General features: G+C 49.7%; 1 protein-coding gene across 2 annotated transcripts in view; it reads right to left on the bottom strand.

The window, feature by feature from the left end:
* The window catches only part of LGR6 (leucine rich repeat containing G protein-coupled receptor 6), a 138,005-nt gene that overhangs the window by 3,659 nt on the left and 117,331 nt on the right, over positions 1-17,015 (bottom strand). For both annotated transcript variants that reach the window (XM_066982877.1, XM_048071011.2), the window contains 8 exons: positions 16,910-16,981; positions 15,726-15,794; positions 14,668-14,739; positions 11,758-11,823; positions 9,496-9,567; positions 7,901-7,972; positions 7,038-7,163; positions 4,761-4,921 (listed from right to left, as the gene is read on the bottom strand). In XM_066982877.1, coding sequence (XP_066838978.1) covers positions 4,761-4,921; positions 7,038-7,163; positions 7,901-7,972; positions 9,496-9,567; positions 11,758-11,823; positions 14,668-14,739; positions 15,726-15,794; positions 16,910-16,981 — 710 coding nt within the window. The remainder of the gene's footprint in view (positions 1-4,760; positions 4,922-7,037; positions 7,164-7,900; positions 7,973-9,495; positions 9,568-11,757; positions 11,824-14,667; positions 14,740-15,725; positions 15,795-16,909; positions 16,982-17,015) is intronic.

Here is a 17,015-nt window from a genome sequence, read left to right as displayed (position 1 = left end):
AGTTTTCTTAAAGGCAGACTGATGCTCCATGTGTGCAGCCTTTGGATCCATGGGATTTATGAAACCAGACCGCACTGCGCTCAGAGCCCAGCCTGCTGGGCCAGCACCCACATCCCTCTGGCAGCTGCACCCTGAGCAGGGCTTGGGTGCTCCGAGGATCAGACAGAGGTTCCCTGGCTGAAGGAAAAGCTGCTGGAAGAGAACGGGGCCAAGATCTCAGATGTGTTTTCCATGTGCCTGTGGGCCAAAATCATGGTGTAGGTCACCACCAAGGAGAATAGCATCCTCCTAGTCTACTCCAAGACATGCTTTTCTGCTTTGTTCCCTGTTCCCCCTCTGAAACCACTGCAGTTTCACAGCACTGGGAAGGGCACAGTGAGGACAGCTGCTGTCCCGCTGCACCATCCCCACCCATGGCACCAGCACAGCCTTTTGCTCCCAGCGGGGAAGGCCGGAAGGTTTTCTACAGGCGGGAGGAAGGGGAAAGGCTTTTTTTGGTGTTTTCTGCTTGCCTGATAGCCAGGGAGCTTGGACCAGATCTGTGGCTGTGGGATGAAATCTGCATCGGGTGCTGTGATGGATGCTGTACCCAGCCAGTCTGTGACAGCTCACCAGGAAGGTGAGTTTTCACAGCGTTGAAGATGTGGCTAACCAAAGTGGGTTAGATGCCTACTTTGCTTTGAGATGGTGCCTCTCATGAGATCTGCTCCCTGCCTGTGTTTGAAAACATGACTGGGATTATTTGATTAAAGAATGATGACAAATAACGCGCTATCTTTAGTGCCTCCTGACAAGCATTGTGGCTTTCTCAACTTCAAGTGAGCTTTGGAAAAAAAATGCCATTTTTTAAATCTGTCTGTATGAGTTGAAATATTACTGCTGCTCTGGAGTCTGGCAAGAAAACCCTCACAGTGGGATGGAAAAATATTTCCTCCTTGTATTTTATAGTCTTATAAATCTCCAGTGTCTTTTCCATCCACAGTGCAGAGGCTGTGATGTGCAGTCCCAATACTCAAATCAATGCAGAGACTTGCACTTTCTGTGCCCCCCCTGCCACCCAGCCCGTGGTAACGTTCAAACAAAATCTGCCCCCATCCCTTTTCTCTTCAAAGGACCAGAATGTACAAAGGATGATTTTAAGCGTAGGTTAAACATTTGCATGAGGTGAAGGCAGTGATCTTTTGTTTTGCCTGGACTACTGAGCTAGCTGTGAATTGCAGAGCAATCCTTGGCCAGCACAGCAGGGTTCAAAGCAGAAAATGTACCTCTCTCTGCTGGAAATCAGTATTTCCCCCAGCCTGCGAACTGTTGATAGTTGAAAATGGCTTTTTTTGTTCTATCAAGGCAGACTGCATTGTTTTTGAAGTAGCCCTTATTTATTACAATTTTGCCACAGCACCTCCACTTTCTGAGGCTTTGTGGAAAAAACAACTTTGCTGGTATTGTCCTTTCAGTTTTAATGGCTCCCAGCAGGCCGTAGGAACAGTGAAGTGGGAGGAAAAGGAGGAGAATTGCTGGAAAAAGGGTAAAAAAGAAAACATAGGTCTGGATGCTTCTTCTCGTTTTGTATTGTCTGCTTTAGCAAGGGCAGCACCACTTGGGTTTTGCAGATAATTGCTCTCTCCCTCGGAGTTAGGGCATGGGTGGTTGCAAGAGGCCTGGACAGGTGCTTTTGGGGTACTCGAGTAACCTTCTTGAATGACAGAAATAGGAAATGAGTAGCTCTAAGGGCCCTCCAGGGCTTGCTGGACAGTTGCAGAAGTTAAATGGCTTTACAAGCTAATGGAGATGCTAGACTGAATAAAGCAGTGTCTTATTGTCAAGGATAACCGTACAAGTGTGTTCTCTTCTCGCTTTCTGTAGCTTTGTTCCGTTATTGCAAACATATGCTTTTAAGTAAATATATCCCTTTCTATCCTCAAACCAGTCGTCCCCAAGGGGGTGCTGGGACAGTGATGGAAGTGCCCCGCGGCAATGTAGTATTCGCACTTTCCCTGTCCTCCCTCTGCAGTCAGTTTTGGGAGGGTGGCAGGAGGGAGGTGCTGGGGAGCGCGGGGTGGCCGTGCTGTGTGACAAGCCCCCGAGCCTTCGGGGCTGCTGCCCAGCCACAGGGGACAGGCTCGGGTCAGGGGCATCTGCTAAACACCACCAGCCGTAATCCAGAAAGGCATATCCCAAGCAGCAAAAGTTTTGGAAACATCTGTTGTGACAAGGTGACTGAGTGATGGGGCACGCACTAAGCACGCTGCTTTGGGCCTCAGGTGGCCGTCAGCTGGACGTGAATGGACACACGTGGGTGGTGTCCCCTAAGTGGCAGGCGGGGTTCCCATATCTCCAGGGCCCTGGGAGGGTGGGAGAGAGCTGCCAGCCCTGGGGTCCATGAAGCCACTTGCACTCTGCGGTTGGAATTCAGATGGTCGCTTGGGCGCAGGGCTTATGCTGGGGGCAGCTGCATTACCTGGCTGCCGGAGCAGGGCTCTGCCACCAGCACCCGTTTCTCATCCCTACACAGCTGGTCTGGGACCAGTCACCTCTCACCATCCAGCTGTGAGGTTCTGCGGACTTGTTTGTAAAGGGATCCTCCGTCCCTTGCTGGAAGCCCTACGCGAGGACAAGAGGGTCTGGCTATCTGGAAGCGTGCCCCATGCCTCTCAAGTTCTCCCACAGCACCCAAGTGCCCTGACAAGCCTGGTGTACACTGCACGGAAAAAAAACTGAGTTATTTTCTTGTAATGAGGCCGCTTTCTCTGTTGCAGGGAAGGAATGTTTGGGAGCTTTTTTTCCTCCTTAAGGAGGAACTGTTGCACAACTCATATAACAGAGTTAAATACCACTGGTGGCCATCTGAAAGGAAGCATTGGGAACATAAATAAAGCAACAATTAATTAAGTAAGACAGCAACATCACAAAACCCTAATCGCCGAGAATAGCCCATGTGTTGCTGAATGGTAGGGAGAATGATCCGTGAAAGCTGTGCATAGCGAGAAAGGACGTTCTTGTGCATTCCACGTTTGTACGGCTGTGGTTTGATATTTCAGACAAACCCAGTGCTTTAACATCTGAAAATGTGGGCCTTTACGAGCTGTTAAGAGTCTCATCTGGCACATCTTAGAAGCACTCAGCATTCCCCTCTGGTCCTAATATCTCCTGAGCACACATATAATCCATGGGATTGAGACTGGTTTGGAGGCCTGTGGAGGGTGTTGGTTGCTTGTCAGGGCCAGGACAGTGGATGCTTTGAGACAGCAAATAGCTTCAGTGTTCGGTGCCCAGCAAGACCAGGTCTGTAAGCAGTACTATGGTCCCTGGCTGCAAACCAGGTCTTTTCACAGTTTCATTGAAGATACTGTAATTTGTTGGGCAAACACCCCAACTATATGCACGAGGATCATTAAAGTATGGGCTGCATTAATGATGGAAAAACTAACCCGGAGGAGAAGAAATTCCTGCAGCAATGACCTTAACATACGCCTCCTCTGTACTGTCTGCCCAGTGCAACCACCAGTCTACCACGCTTCCTGAAGCCATATCATGCAAGTAGGAATCACACTGGCTAGCCCCTGGTTGGACTTTTTACATTGCTAAAGCTTATACTTAGACCATGAAGGATCAGGACAGGGCAGATGGCAGGAGCGAGGGACGCAGGGCTTGTGGCTCACTCGCTGGCTGGGTCAGGAAGCACAGATGCCCTGGCTGTGGCTGGGTGTGAGGTGTTCCCAGGAGCATGTGGGCAAAGTGCAGCTGCACCACTCCTCAGGGACTCGGTCCTCTCCCCATCTCCTGCAGGCACCAAGCATGATGTGGTTTTGCCTACAGGGCGTTTCAGACCTTGGAAGTGCATGCGGCCTCTATATTTACACAAGCATGTAAACAAATACAGCATCCAAGCTGTGTCCTGAGATGGTATTTCCACTCTCCAGCAGTTACAGAGGGGCCAAAGGAGCTCATGCTTTTCTTTGTATTATTCTGAGATTCCCTTGTAAAGGGATCAGACCAACTTTCACCTTGGAGCTGCCGATGTGCTGTGGATCTGTGGGTGCAGGAGGTGTGCTTTGCACACTCCTTGGATAGCCATGTGCAACAGATTTCATGGGGGTTTATGCAGAAGTACATTTTGGAGCACAGAATAAATTGACACTGGAACAGAAACTGCTGGTCAGCTTTAACTGGAGCCACTTCTGTCATGCATAGTTTAGCATCCATACTGTGCTCATCGTATTCCTCAAACCTTTCCTTTTCTTCATAACTCGCTGATCTTTGCTGTAGCTTCAGGGTGGGTACACAGGTGTAAGGACATGGGTCTCGTTACTTCCAGCCAGCTGCAAGCTCCAGTCTTTTGAGCTTATTCTCTTACCCTTCAGATTAATTTTAGGGTCCATCCTCTGCGTGTTGTGGCAATGAAGACAGATGTCCTGCCAGAGGCTCTGTACTGCCCAGAAACCTAATGACCAAGCCCAGAAGCTGTCCCATGTAACCTCAGCCACCTTGCTCAGGTGGCTTGTGCAGCCTCCCTCTGTAGTCAGTAAGGTCAAATTAGCACACATACCCGTGCTGTTGAGGACTGCCAGATCTTTCTGTCCGAATGTTAAGGTTTAGAAGTGCAAGATCAGCTCTCCTTCCAGTGCAGTGACACTGCTTGATGCCCATTCACAGCAAGTGGCCACCAGAACTGGAGGAGGATCAGTCTGCCTTCTCTGAGGTGGGTGCAATGCAGCATAGCCCTGCCACAGATTGATCACCATTCAGCCTTGCCTACTTACAGTGGTTATCAGCATGACCTGGAAAGAACTCCATGGTCCTCTTGTGGGGATCTTCCTCCTCAGGGCTCATGTCTTCTGCCTCCCATTGGCTGGACACCTTGAAGAAGCCACTGCAACTTCCATAGGCACAGCACTGGTAGGCGTAAGGTACCTCGAGGACTCTGCAAAGGGGGAAAGCAGAACTTTTAGGTGACCTGACTATTACTTTGCATTTTGTGCTTAATTTTCATGTGTCAAAGGCCAACCTGTTTGCTGATGGTCATACTGGAGCAGGACTGTTCTCTGTTGAAAGGGACTCCAGACAGGATAGAGTGTGGACCCTAATCATGCCACAGTGCTTCCAGGCTGCCTCACTTTTGGTGCTTAAGATGCTGTCTGTCATCAAACACCAGGTTTGGAAACCACTAAAGTTCCTGGATAATTCCTCAAAACCTTTGTGTGGTTCTCCCTAGACTGAAATAGCCTTGCTTTCCCATGCCTGCTAGCTATATGCCATAAGCATAACCTCTGCGTGTGGAGTTTTCAGTTTTTACCCCAAGACCATCTTTTTGCTGAACATCCTTTCTTTTGTTCAGGATAAGGAGCTTCCTAAGAGCTTAAGCAAGTGCAAGGACCCTCTTTGCTTGTTGCTGAAGGTCAGAGATGCACCTCCAAGCTCTAGATCCATGACCGTGGCTCACCCCTACCAGTCAGGGCAGGGGAGTCTCAGGTATCTTAAATGTAGCAAGTTATTTTACTGTCTGGTTGCCCTGAAAGTAGAATTCTTAGTTGTCAATTACGGTTTGTATTACAAGGTTAATTAAACAGCAGCTGAACATCATCTGGATGAAATACTAGGCTGTCAGTGAGAAGTTGCATCTTCTTCAAAGACAGAAAACTCCTGCTTCTTTGCTGAAAGCCAGAAAGACTGCTGATGAAGTCAAAGGAACCTCAGGTTTTCTAGATAATTAAGGTTTTCTGACAAGATCAGTAAATATGGTGAAACTCTATATTCTAAAAATATGCTTTTGTTTTAAGTTCCCAAACATTTCTGGCTGAGCCCCGGGAGGTTATGGAAACTCTGTATACAAGCTTGCTTCCTGTTATAAGCTCCAAATTAAATCCTATTATTGAAAGGTGGTAGGGAGGTACAGATCCTCCCAGGATGGCTAGGAATCTTTCTCAGATGATTCCTCCACACATATGTCCTAAGAATAAAAATGCTTAGTGGCAGTACCCCAAAATTTAGGGAACGTTAACGGGTCTATGGCCTGGCTTGCTTCAATGAACCACTCCCTCAGTCTTGGTCTCTCTGGTAGAAATCCAAACCAGCCCCACAGATGTTAGTGGAATGAGTTCAGAGGAGGAATGCTCCTGGAAGTGCTGAATTCAACCCACTCTGCTCAGAGGACTGCCATCCTGGGTGTGGAAAGCCCTCCAGAAGCTTCTGGGATCCCCTGCTGTTTGGAAAGCAGTCATGCAGCAGATACCAGCCATGATGAGTCAGAAAAGTCACAAGAGAACGCCCTGCAGGCACTACTGCCAAGGCAGACCCAAGTGACAGATCAATGCTTTTCACGGGACCTGAGCTGTTAAGCCCAGCACTAATACAATGACCTGTGAGGAGGTGCCTAAAGGTGAGAAGTTCCAGCCTTGGGAGCCCTCGGCTTGTACTGGATGGGTGGAAGCAACAGCTCACGCATCCTTGGCTCCCAAAGAACTGCCTGGAAGACCCATGCAAAAGATGGCTTTACCTGGGGAAAATTTGAGTCACCTGCACTGTAGGCCCCTTAGGTACTGTGCTGAAGACCCACTGCTAAGATAGAGAAGGGAGAGCCAGAGCCTGTGGTGCAGCACTGTACGCCAAGCTTTTTGCAGCCTTGTCTTGCTCTGTTTGACCCCTTCGGGCTCCTCATTAATCCATAGCAGACAAGACACGGCCACACAAACAGAGTTTACTGAAGGAAAGCTGGATGTCATTAGCTAGGACTGGCTTCTGGGAATGTTTTCCATTGAGAGAAGCCCTGAGCTGGGCCTGCTCCACGCTTTCCACTTGTGTGTGTGCGTTTGGGGATGGGGGTGGCAGGCCCAGAAGCGCATCATCGCTTTCCCATGGAAGACTTTAAAAGATGAGGCTTGTTAGCAGCAGATGAAGCTTCCTCAACCTATTGGCCTGAAAGGATGGAGGAAAGCATGAGATAAACAAGGAAAGCAGGAGGCTGATTGATATAAACAAATACAGACTGCAGCAAGAGCCAGAAGGGAAAGAGTGAACAAGGCCCAGGGCACAACCAGTACCTCATTTTGGGGAAGCTCTCCTTGGTGAAGGGCTCAGAAAGTGCAGGGTTGCCTTGGAGCTTCAGATGGGTCAGTCCACCCAACCCATCCAGGGGCAGCGTGACCAGCTGGTTGTCAGTCAGGTCCCTGTGAAGGAAAAGCAGAGAGGTAGAGCGCGGTCAGCTTGTGCTGGTGGTATCTTAGCCATCAGCGGCTCAGAGAGGCATGCTGTCTCTCTTGCTTTCTTCCTGAAATGTGTGGCTGAAATGGGGCTGGGTGCTGCATGGGCCCAGGGTCCTCTGGAGTTAATGGGGATGCTGCAATCCCTGGGGGAAATGAGGGGCAGGGGTTAAGGCCCATGCTGAAAGCTCTCTGTGATATTTACTTCCCTGTGCACGCATCTGCCCCATGCATCTCTTTCCCTGCCACCTCCCCCACAGCAGGTCAGGTATGACTGCAGCTTCCGGCTCATAAAATACCCAAAACTCTTAGTGAGGGGACTGTGGACTGGGAACCCCTCCAGAGCCAGTAAAGGTGGTCTGCCGTGACTCCTGCTGAAATGCACTATCATGCTGACCTTCAATAAAGGCATCCAAGGCAGGCGTGAAAGCATCAGAAAGTGGAAGTACTGACTTAAGCGTTCAGGGTGAGAGCAGCTTGAAGATGACCTCATCTGCAATCTCATCATCCCTTTAATACTGATAGGAAACTTTGGGATTGGGTTTGTTCACATCAGTGCTGAGGTGCACACCTCAGGCCTCAGCACCGCACCCTTCTGACAGCTAAATGACCGCCGGTGCCCCCGTAGCTCCGGGAGTCAGCCTGAGGTGCTCAGATACCTGCTTTCAGGGACCCACTGGCAAAGAAATATCACCGCAACTTACAGCTTGGTGAGCGAGTGCAGCGTCACAAAGGCTTCAGGGTGAATAAACTGGATGTAATTCCAGCTCAGGTCTCTGCAAGGCAAGGACAGGCCAGTAAGAGGGGTGCAGAACAGGAGAGTGAAGCTGCTGACACTGGCCTGGGCAAGGGCTTTGATGCGAACAAGTGTGGAATCTGTAGTCCCTTGGTTGGCAGCGAGTTCTGTCTTATTGCAGCTCCCTGGAGGCAAATATGTTTGAGTCTGTATCTGGGTAGTTTCTAACAGAGTAAGCAGGTTACTTGGTCTGCCCTTAGTGCCAGAGCATCTCTGAAGTGGTCACACTGCTGGGCACCCAGACAAGGACAAGTAAGTTCAGGAGTTGTGTGGAAGGTGAACCAAGGTCATCTGAGAGTGTTGCCTGTCATGTGCAGTTGGATGGGTATGGAAAGGATTCAATGAAGCACCTCAATAACCTCCTACCCTCTGTTTCCATCTGACCTAGAGGTTTCACCTCCCTCTGTCATAAGCAGACAGGAATCAGTATGTCAAGAACCATTTCTTCTCCTTCTAAGGCTGACTACATGAGCAACCTGCCACATCTCTCCACATCTCTCCCATTCTGAAGGGAGCCAGGGTGGGTAAGATGAACCTTTCCTACAGGCACCCAGAGACAAATGCTAGAACTTACATGCTCAGTTGTGTGACTGTACTGTGACAGCAGCATGCTTGCATTTGTGTGCTGCCTGTGGCGTTACATGTAGTACGTGAATGTTCCTGTGCAGTTGTGGTCCCATGACACACACGGATCTCTGGGAACGATGGCCCATTAAATGACACTCAAATTGCTGCACTGTGGGAAAAAGCTTCTATGTGATTCAGTTCACTTCCTAGCAGAACAGTAAATAAAGACCATCTGCACTTGAAGGGCTCTTTCCATACATCTCAGAGAGAATCACACCCTACAAAGCCTTACTAGCTTCTGAAAGGTGCCAAGCACTCAAGTGAGCTGTCTACTGCAAGGTCACTATGCGTGCATGGTATCTACATGCTTGTGTGCACTTAGTACATCTAACATGTTCTTTGAGTTTTATGGAGATAATCCCTGCTCAGATGAGATGCTCTGCATTGATGTGAGGCCCAGGGGTGTTCCTGGATGACCCAGGACTAGGCTGTGTAGGTAAAAGGCTGCTAGAGCTCATGCACACCGTGGTAAATCCCTGCCATGAATCAATGTCTCTAAGGGCATTTAGGAGGCAGGTGTCCATGTGTAGTATGTAATACTTGAGTTGCAGCGTGTGATAGCACATGTGGTGTGGAGTTTCTGCATGTGTGGGCAGTAAGCCCGACATGCAAGGAGTTTATTCACAGGGGTGCCTGCATGCAGAAGTGAAGCCAGGGAGAAGACTTGAGCCCTAAGCAAGGCTGCCTCTATTCTGGAAGGGACTGGAAGTAGAGGAGGGACTGGACAGCTTCAGGGAGAACGTGAAGCCTCAGAACAGAGACAGAGGGAGTGGGGCTGGGAAACTCCACATCAGCCTGGCTCAGCGCTCACAGTTCTCCTTCCCAAAGCAAAAAGCCTGGTCATTCCCACTGCCAGCCACACCTGGCGGCACTTACATGGAGCGCAGGGCCATCAGCTGCACAAAGGTGTCTGCTCTGATTTCATGGATCCTGTTGTGCTGGAGGCCACTGAAAAAACAGAAACTGGTCTGAGAAAATAGCTGAAGGCAGCGTTCATACTTCATGGGGATCTTTGTCCCTCTGCAGCAGAAGCAAACTATCACAGTAGAAGTCATTTGTGTCTGGAAAATCTGCTCTTATTTCAAGGGGTAAACGAGCAGGAACAAAGCAGCTCAAAGCCATTCTCTCCCACGGGCAGCTCCAGGGCCCAGACAACCTCTTCTTTTGATGCCATCGTGGCGCAAGTCCCCTCCAGCAGCCTCCTGCCCTCCCAAGGCAGGGCAGGGAGGTGTTTGCTGACTGACCTACAGACTGCACACAGCCCTCCCGAGACATCCAGAGCTGATTCAAGTATCCCCTTCATGTGAAACATTCACAGTTTTGCAGTTTACTTTTCCCCCGTGTGTAACAATGGTGAATATTTTCTTCTAAATTCCTCAAAATTGCGATTTCCCTGACCTGCAGAAGTGTGACCTTCTGCAAGGGGCAGCAGCCACTGCTTCGTACTCTACCCAGGGCATTTGTTGGGTAGCTAGCCTGCCTTTCAGACTCAGAAATGGTCTCGAATCATCTCAGACTTGCTCACAAGGACCTACAAGCAATGGCTGTGATGTTTCAGCTGGTGTTTGGCCACATATTCGTGTTTCAGAGGCAGGGGCTTGAGGCTCTTGCATCTAATCTACTGGTGGTTTCTCAGCGTCCCATGTAGCCAAAAAGGCACCGCTCATACTTCTAGTTAGGGTTTCAAACGAGAGCACTTAGGGAGCTCTGCACAAATTTGGGGGTCTCAGTTAGAGGGGCACTGTGTGGGAGAGGGAAGCAGGAATATTGGGGCAAGTCAGTGAAAAATAATCCAAGGATGTTTAGCTGCAAGGGACCACCTGCGTGTTGCAGGTAAAAACCTGCACGTTGGCAGCTACAGCAGAGCGACCGGCACCCACAAGGTGTTTGCATACCAGGCTGTACCACCACGCACCACCAGACTTATTTTCAACTTATTTCCCAGCAGGAATGCTGCTATCAGGTGGGAGTGGGTCTTACAGACGATAACTTTGGGCTTAAGGGTTCAAATTCTTATTCTGTAAGAAAATGTGATTTAAAACACACTCTGTCTGACTTCAGTAGACTGAAAGAGGGATTTGCTGTGCTTTTATATTAATGTTAAGTCTGAGTTTGGCATATTATGAGGTACGGTAAGAAGAAATTTAGGTACCATGCATAAAATTACAGGTTTGGAATTCTGGAAGTTTGTCATTATTTGGATACTTCTTCTGTTTTTTAAAACATTTTCTATTTTTATAGATAAAAATACTTCCAGATCTAGCTCTGTCCTCAGAGCTCCCAAAGAGGCAGCAAGGGCTGTGTGACTCCCGTTCTCCTGTGATTTCACAGTGCCCGAATGCCTGGCTTTGCAAAGGCTGGATGAACTGCTCTGGCTGCGCAGGCTGAGGTGCTGCAGGGAGCAGGGACAGCCTCTCGTGGTATTTTTGTGGGGATGCTGCTCCCACACACCTATTATTTCAGATTGCAGAATTCTGTAAAAGCATGGAGTCTATTATTTATATATATAATATATATATATGTAAAATTTTCTCAAAAAGGGCAAGAACTTCTGTTAGTTAGCTTTGCAGGGTTTCTGGGGTCAGGTCTCTGGACACTTTAAACTGAGCATGAATAACTGTGTCTTGGAGTAATGGGGGTGCGTCCCAGGGCCCAGAGGAGACCCAGATCAAGCGCTATTCATAAACAAAGCATCAATCTCCTCCACGAAGTGGCAAGCCCTAAGCAGTGTGGGTGAGAGCCACTTTGCACCCATAGCATGGGAGCACTCCTTGAAGCAGCTGTTTATGGTATGGCATGGAATGGGATAAATCCCATTCTTGATTAGCTCATGTCTGGAACTTGAATTACCAAAGCAAAATTTCAGTGCTGTTACATCCTACTTCTGCTTGCTGTGTCTGAGACCTCTGAAAAACCTCAAGTGAATTAAGCTCCTATGCACAGGGAATGTATTTTTATTCTCTATTTGCACAAGGGCAAAGCATGGAGCTCTGTCCCATTTGCAGTCCCAACAGCGAGTTACAGTGCTCAGCTCTCCCAGTGCTGGGTGATGGCTGAGTTTTGTGTTCGGGGGCTGCCTCTCCCTCCAGAGGTGACCCCTTTGCCCCAGAGCACGGCGCAAGCAAGGTCTCTACTCACAGCTCCTCCAGCCGCTGACACCGGTGGAAACTGGGCAGATCTTCGATTTTGTTGTGCGACAGCTCTCTGCAGGGAAGGAACCAGCACGGAAGTGTTAGGGAAAAAAATAAATCAAAAGCGAGTGCCCTTGAGCCCTCTCTTGGGAAACAGGTATTGCCAGAGTGGGAGGGATGACGGCTTCCCATCCTTAGAAATGTTCAAAGCCAGGTTGGATGGGGCTTTGGGCAGCCTGATCTCGTAAAACATGTCCCTGCTTCTGGCAGGGGAGTGGACTGGATGATCTTTAAGGTCCCTTCCAACCCAACCATCCTATGATCCTACGATCTGATGGTTCTATAATTCTTTTTTTTATGATTCTACGACTTACTCTGCGCACAGCTTAGGGAGCAGGACCCCCAGGTGAGGGGATCTCCACGCTGCACACACCTGACACTTGCTCCGAGCATCTTTGTGCTATGCAAGGATTGTGCTGTGGCTCACCCACGCAGCCAGCCCCAGCCCAGCTCCCTCCAGCACAAGCTGCAGACCGTAGGAGCTGCTTCTACAGCTGGGGGTGGGTTTTCCCTCAAGGCCATGCTCCTCCCCAGCTCCAAGTCAACCGTGAAATACATCCCTGCCAACTTCTGCTGTGCACAGCCGTGCTTTCCTGTGCCAGAGCTCCCATCCTGCTGCTGTGGATGGGTGAGCGCACAAAAGCTGCAGATGTGCTTTCAGAGCCTGGGGAGGTTTTGGCCAGCCGAGCAGCCAGCCAGCTGCCTTGCCTCCTTCCTGGCGCAGCAAACCTGCCTGCCTATCACTCCGTTTGGCCTTTCCCTACATCAGAAAGGACCATAGTACAGGCAAGGGATCCGTACAGGACATTACCGACTCTGAGCATCCCTGGCCCCTGTCTTTTCAAGTGCTGCCACTTGAAAATGATTCCCAGCAAACTCCTGTTCCTGCTCCTGCACGTCCCTGTGGGATGTCCAAGGCAGAGTGACTTGGTAGCCAGAGGAAAACCTATCCTGGCACAGCTTTGATGCGAATTTATTAAAACCAAAATGGGCTGAGTAAGGGGTAACACTTAAAATCATCTCTTTTCCTAAGTGCCAGGGGCTGGATTCATGGCTGCTCAAGGGAAAGGTGTCCCAGGGGAAAGATTTGTATGACCTTTCTTTCAACTCTCCACATTTCTGCCAATATTTTACTACTAAAACACTTAAATTATTGTTGTTATTGTTATTATTATTTTGCCAGCCCCCTCCCTGCAAGTGTTCTGTGGTGGAAGGAAAAGGAAGGAAAAACCAACCAAAAAAAAAAACGAAACCAAATTTTTGTGTTTGGCTTTGGAGACTGTCCCCGAATGCAGAGAAAGAGCTGCAGCATCAGCCACTTCTCAGTGGTTCTCATGCAATGGGTCCCACAGCCACTGTGCAAGATCTCCGCAGACAATCTGCAGCATGAGGTGAGCCGCAGGGGGGCGGCAGAAATGTGGCATTAAAAATATCGTCTCTGTTCAGATGTGTCACAGTTGTAATATTAACCTGACGAACAGCCAAGGGGCTGTTAAAATGGGGGAAAGCAGCAGGAACAACCGCTAGCTCTGAAGGGACAGAAGGCCAACACATTTCAAAGGCAAGAGAGATGTAAACACGCACAAACATTGGCCCATACACCCTCTCTCCAAACTCTGAAAGCATTGCAATTAATGTCAGTAAAATTAACTGGGAAAGAGGAAGAAGGAACAAGGTGGGGTGTCCCAAAAAAACCCTCGCTCACAAGGAGGGGCAGACATGAAGTACAGGCTCTGCTGTGAAGGTTTACAGGCTGATAACTTGCAAACATAAACTGAGCACATGGGACCCTACAGCCTGGGCCATTCCAAAGGCTACACTTTGGTGGCAAGATGTCCATTGACTTGGTCCAGATGTCTAAAGCTGAGAGATCTTCCCTACAGGGACAGCTGGAGCCAAAATGCTGTAATCTGCTAAGTTACAAATTGTAGCCTTTTATTTTTATGCTTTTCTCTTGTTTCCAACTTCTGTGATCAAGAATTCACTCCTGTTGCTTTCCTGGAACAAACTTGTTTTCATTTTCAGCTTGCTTGTATAAAGACTGATGAGAGGCAAGCCTCCTTCTTGCCCTAAGGCTCCAAACTTGTATAAATCTGGCTCATGACTCACTTCCTGAGGATGTCTTTGACTGAAGAAAAGGTTGGGGACCTCAGGAATGAGGGGTGTGCTTCCTGTGAAGATGTAGGAGTCAATGAGGAGCTGATTCCATCATGTACCAGCTTAAGGAAAAAGCACATTCTCCCACTCAGCATCCTTCAGTGCCTTGCTGAGCAGATAGGGCCAAAGCAATTTAGAGACTGAGAGCAAAACCCCAATCTGCCACTGCTGCACCGTGTGAAGGAGCACAGCTGGGGCCAGGAGGCCCTGCAGGTCTCCACCTGGTCAGGTGTGTCCTCTGCTGGGGTGGGAAGATGATGGCACTTGCTGGAGCCACAATGGCAGGAAGACATTGTATGAAATGTCATTTAACCCCATTTTTTGTGATTTGTATACCTGAAATGCTGCTGCTCTTCTTACCCAGTGCCCGTTGCACCCTCTCTACCCTCCCTGCATGGGGCAGACAGTTCCTACTGCTGCAGAGCAAGCAGGAGACAAATGTGGCTGTGCCTTACTGCTCATAGCCATCCAGAGAATCACACTGGGGCTATGCTAGGATGAGGTGAGCAAGTTCAAGAACATGCAGAAGTCCAGGTAGTATCCAAGAAGGTGGTGTTTTCACCACGGGAAAGGTAACAGGAACAAGAACCATGGGATGGTCTTCCATAGCTAGTCCCCCTGTGTTGGGCAAGGAGAAAGCCTGGGTCCTGACGGTGCTTTTCTGAAGACAAGGCAGGACAGAGAAACTTATGTTACTCACAAGACTCGGAGGCTGGGCAGCTGCTGGCACATCCCTCTGGGGAGTAAATGGATGCCTGCACGGGTCAAGGTCCTAGAGGAGTGGAGGAAAGAGAAGAAATGGTGTTGGTGAGGGCCAGCACACAGACTCTGCTACCCGCACGCCCAGCTACCAGCCCCACACGGTGGCAGGAAAGACAACATCAATAAGATAATGAAATACCCGGAGAGAAACAAAAACTGACTTGGAAAACGGGCACTGCTGCTGGACCTGGTAAAGGTGAATGTGCCTGAAAGAAATTCTGGGACACTTCTGGGTACTGAATTCACTGGTGTCCTTGGCCATGCCCAGGGCAGGTGGCTGTACCCTCCGAGGCACACTCTGCTGTCCCAGTTCCTCATTGTCCAGACTGGTGATCTGCCTGGAGCCACAGCTGCCTCAGAAACCTGTGCACAGGGGATGGATGGCATGTCCCTGGGTCCCTGCAGCAAGGCATGGCCAGGCAGGGCACACTCCTGGGCCCAGGTGCTCAGCAGTGCTCCCAGTTTGGGCACAGCTCATGGACCAGTGCCCCGCAGAGGAGAACCACGGGCGGCTGGAGACAGCCTGTCCTCCAGGTGCCTGATCTCCTGGGTCTGGTGGTGTGAGGATGGGGCCAGACCAGCTGTGGAAGCCTTCAGCCCAGGCAGCAGATGTGTGGCAAACACAGCAGATATTTCCATCCCTGCACTGCACTGCACTGCCAGTGCTGGTCCCAGGACGGGCAGCGAGGCACTGGATCTCAACAGACCATGCTGAAGCACTGCACCCAAAGGCTCATTCCTTCACAGACACAGAAGGAAAGGAAGAAAATAATCCAAAAAAAAAAAAAAGATCAGAGCATGCTCAACAGTACCGAGAGAGCAACTCACGGAGAAGAAAGCTGCTTTCAGGAGCCACAGGGGTGAAACGAAGCAGAGAGGTGAGTGACCAGGGAGAGGCAGAGCACTGCAAAAGTTGTCCTCGCTGAAACAGCCTGGACCGCCTTGAAGAGGGAAGAGCACAAATAGCAGGGTAAAAGGGAGAGATTTGCCACTCACAAAACTTCTAGGCTGGTGGTGCCTTTAAGGTCTGGGAATTCTTTGATGTCCGTTGCACCATTGAGCGACCTGCAGAGAAATGAGGGTGAAGTGAGTTGGGCAGAGGGCTCAGAAGCAAGTGCAGCTGCCCGAGGTCCATGACCCAACTGCTCCCGAATGTCATGGTGGCAAATCTGCTTCCTCGCACCCAGATGTGGTGATCAGAGGCCCAGATCCAAAGGTGTCACTCGCATCAGCGTGCCACCGCCGGCTGGGCAGAGCTGACATCTCACGCAGCACAGATGCACTGAGCCAGAGTTCAGTATTTCTGTGCAGGGAGGCTTGGCAAGCTCAGTCCCTCCTCCAATCACTGACATTCTTGGAATGATTTCTACCCAAATTAAATTTAGAAAAACAAAACAAAACAAACAAACAAAACCCAGTTACCATTGGGAATGCAGAAGGGCATCCCACCCAAGCCTCCCAGAGTCCGTGCATTTGATGCTAAAAAATGGATGGGTATTTGGAGGATTTATTATTTGCCTGAGTTTATGTCCCTGCAGTGGCAAGCTGGGGGAGGCTTACAAGGAGAGATTTTGAGGTTGCCTCTGTCTCAATATCCAGGGCTGTGCTGCAACAGGTTTGCCAAAAGGCCTGCCAGCCAGACCAGGCCAACTTGGAGCAACTGTTCTGGTCCAGGTGGTGCCCACCACATGGTGGCGGCCCTGGAGCAGGCTTGGGGCTGTGCACGTGAAGGAAGCTCTGTCACCGCTGGCTGTCAAGAAAGGTTATTTGTGCCATGGTGATGGTGTTATGGCATGTGGTTGGGCAAAAACACAGCAGTGCAGGTCTTGCTTGAGCAGCATGCAGAAAGTGTAGAGGTGCTTGTGAGTATGGTCTTTGCTGGTGCTGATGCAGCTATGGAGACCCTGGAAGATTCTTCAGGTGCTCGTCAGCTAGATAGGCAGGAGGAACAAATTGCCCCCTCCAAAATGCCCTTATCAAAATTATTCTCCCTCAGCAGAAAAAATCTGCAGCGTCTACTCATTGGCTCACTCCTTTTGGGACTGGCCAGAAGAGTTGCATCTATTGTTGGCAGAAGGTCTTTAGGAAAGAGCAAGCGGAGAAGGCTGCTAAGGTGTCCAGCTCCCAAGGCTTGGGGCTTGGCTGCGTTACCTCCTTGAGGATCTGCTTGGTGAACTTACAGAGTGTGTAGCTTTGGCAAGTACTGGAAAGCAGACTGTCCAACAAACTGGATGGGGTTGTCATAGAAATGGCTGCAAAGGAAATGAGTAACTGGTTAGATTCTGC

Source organism: Anser cygnoides, chromosome 25 (genome assembly GCF_040182565.1).
Source record: "Anser cygnoides isolate HZ-2024a breed goose chromosome 25, Taihu_goose_T2T_genome, whole genome shotgun sequence".
Lineage (NCBI taxonomy): Eukaryota > Metazoa > Chordata > Aves > Anseriformes > Anatidae > Anser > Anser cygnoides.
Note: the sequence above shows the minus strand (reverse complement) of the source record. Positions and strands in the feature narration are given on the sequence as shown.